We start from the raw sequence: 2,957 nt of genomic DNA on the forward strand, positions 1-2,957 counted from the left end.
ACCTACTCTTTCTCCTTGAACTCTGGCAAATCCAGGTACCAGTGCTCGTCGCTGATCATCTTCTTTTCCTCCTCTTCTAGCTGTTTCTTGGTTTCTGAGTCCAGGCCCCTTTGCATGAACTGTCAAAACAAAAACAAACAGCGTTAACGCCCTTGCTCATCGGTATCATGGTTGCGCAGGCCACCTGGCAGACAAGGAGCTCTGAGTTATCAATGAACCTGCATTTAATTTGGCTTTCTAGACTTCCTTGTGATTCAAAGTACAGGGGTCCCAATGCTGCCCCTTAGGCTCTTGGTGTAATCCTAACTGCCCTGTATCTTCCATTTCTCCTCAGCAGATGCTTTAAGGCACACAGATAGTCACACATGTCTACACGGGACAGAGGAAGGAACATATTATAGCTGTGAATACAGTACAGCTAGGTGTAGGAAGTTCAATGCTGGCTCTACAGCGTCTCAACTAGCAATTTCATTCTCCACACGCCAAAATGAGGGCCCAGAGCAGACTCTGGCAAAGCCCAGTCCTCAGGGTGGATCTCTATTGTCTACGGTTTTCTGGAACATCGGCAATAATGGCAGAGCTCAGTAGTGCACGGGTCCTCGCTGGCCTACAAACCTAGAATATTTACTATCTTGACCTTTACAGAGAGCACCAAGCCTAAGTCCTAAGGTCCAGAAAAGACCATACCACAAACAAACGCCATATGCACCCAAACCACCACCCTGGCAAACCTTCTACGCAATCCTTCTCTCCCACCAGAACTACCTTCTTCCTAAACAGTTGCCCTAGACAGAGGAATTCAAGAATACTGACGAGCCTGGCAAGATGGATCAATGGATAAAGGTGCTTGTTGCCAAGGCTGACACCCTGAGTTTCATCCTCAGGCCCACTTGGAAGGAAAAATGACACTGGTTAATTGTCTACAATGTGCCATGGTGCGCGCACGTGTGCGCACGCACACACACACAAAAATAAATCTAATAAATTAAAAAAAAAAGGACCTGAGAGATGGTTCAGTGGATAAGAGTACTGGCTGCTCTTCCAGGGGACTCCTAGCACCTATAATGGGGCTCACAACCCTCTGTAACTCCATTTCAATGGGACTGCACATCCTATTCTGTAATCCTTGGGCATCAGGCACTCATGTGATGCAAACATACACATAGGCAAAACACCCTTATATATAAAATAATGAAAAACTTTTAATTAAAAAAAAAACACCGAAGTGAGTCAGGACTAAATGCTTGCCCTATTGCTCTCCCTGACAGACGGCCTGGCCCAGATTCCCTAGGCACCTCTCTGCTCCATGCCTTCTAGTACGCACTGCTCTGGCTGAGCAAAATACCTCCTGTCCACCACAAAGACCTCTATCAATAGAGCTAAGGCAAGCAGAGCATGGGCAATGCTCTCCCACACACCTGTCACGTCCAGTTGGATCTCGTTCCCTTACGTGAGGGAACATAACTGCTTTAATTATTTTCAAGTCAAGGGGCAGATCTGCAGTGTCCACCCTGGCTGCTCAGCACACTCTCCCTTGGCTTATTCCAAGAGCTGAGGTTACTCAGTGCTTCCCAGTTACACTCCATTTCTCTTTAATCAGTATGATCACAAACTGCTAAGACTGGTAGACTCACATTTTGCTGGTCTTCCTGACTGTAAGCTTGTGTGTTTAACTATTATCCACAGTACAGTCAAAAGTAGCCTTGAAAGCTAACAACACATGAGGCTGTTCCCAGGCTCAAGAGTTTGCTACTGCTCATGAGAATGGGGAACAAAACTTCAGTCTGGCTCACAAAATTCCTTGGATGTCGTGATCACTAATTCTTCCAGACTAGTTTTATGCTCCTTGTCTTTCGGACGTCCGAGCTACCTTTTGTTCTTGGAAATAAATGTTCGTGGTTTTCTTTTCTCCCTCTCCGACTTCTGAACTTACTTTCCCTAGTTTGGGACCCTACTTGACAACCTCTCACGTTGTTTCTTAAGGACCACTTCTCGCGAGATGCCTAAGTTCCCAGACAACATTTCCGGCTCTTATGTTCGGGCAAGCTCCGTCCCTAACACGGGCTTCGGGCTCCAGGCGAGTCTGCCTAAGCAGAATCTCACCCTGGTGCCTAGTGCCCCGCAGGATGAGGGAATGAATGGGAGCGCGCGCCGCGGCCATCCAGGGCCCATCTGGGGTCCAGTCTGTCCGTCGCCTCGGCCCGAGTCATTATGGGACATCTCGGAGTTCAGCGGCCCCGTCCGACACCCCGGCAACCCCCAAGCCCCGCACCTTCATGCGCAGCAGGTTCTTGGATAACTTAGTCTTGCGTTCAGACGCCATGTTGGCAACACTTCCTGAGGCTAGCCGCGCTTGCGCACTGCCAAGCGCAGAGCGTGACGTGGGGCTGAACGTGCCCCGCCTCTCGCCACATCGCCTTCCTTCGTCGCCGCCCTTTAGCTCCGCCCACACATCTGCCCCGCCCATATTGGACACACCCTGCTGTGTTGCCCCGCCCCTTCACCCGCTTTCGCCACGCCCATGTGCCTAGTGCTGAGGCGGGCTGTGCTTCTTCTCTCGCTAGGCTCCTTCGGGTGTTCATCTTTCTCCAAGGAGATGTGGTAAGAAAGCAAGCTGCCTCGTGGGGCGACGGCGATTCAGGGTCCCAGTGTTTACCCTAAGAAAGCAGACGAAGTGGGACGCCGCTGGAGCTGTGGGCGGGGCCTCCCTGAGGCCGCTGCGACTCCGGGGGACCCCCTAAGGGTCCTGGCTGCTCAGCCGCTGAAGTTGCTGTCAGAGTTTAAAAGTTTTGAATTCACCAAGACCAGCTAGCCTGGGTCTGAAAAAGCATGGGATAAAACCGGACTTACATAGCGGACAATGAGGACTACTGAGAGCTCAAGAACAATGGCAATGGGTTTTTGATCCTACTGCACATACTGGCTTTGGGGGAGCCTACGCAGTTTGGATGCTCAAC

General features: G+C 50.6%; 1 protein-coding gene across 1 annotated transcript in view; it reads right to left on the reverse strand.

Moving 5' to 3' along the window:
- Mphosph6 (M-phase phosphoprotein 6) overlaps positions 1-2,427 on the reverse strand; it is a 9,681-nt gene extending 7,254 nt beyond the window's left edge. Inside the window, exons 1-2 of the mRNA XM_005345741.3 lie at positions 2,273-2,427; positions 7-119 (exon numbers count right to left, since the gene is read on the reverse strand). Coding sequence (XP_005345798.1) covers positions 7-119; positions 2,273-2,323 — 164 coding nt within the window. The 5' untranslated portion in view covers positions 2,324-2,427. The remainder of the gene's footprint in view (positions 1-6; positions 120-2,272) is intronic.
- Positions 2,428-2,957: the final 530 nt, after the last annotated feature.

This window comes from Microtus ochrogaster, chromosome 4 (genome assembly GCF_000317375.1).
Source record: "Microtus ochrogaster isolate Prairie Vole_2 chromosome 4, MicOch1.0, whole genome shotgun sequence".
Lineage (NCBI taxonomy): Eukaryota > Metazoa > Chordata > Mammalia > Rodentia > Cricetidae > Microtus > Microtus ochrogaster.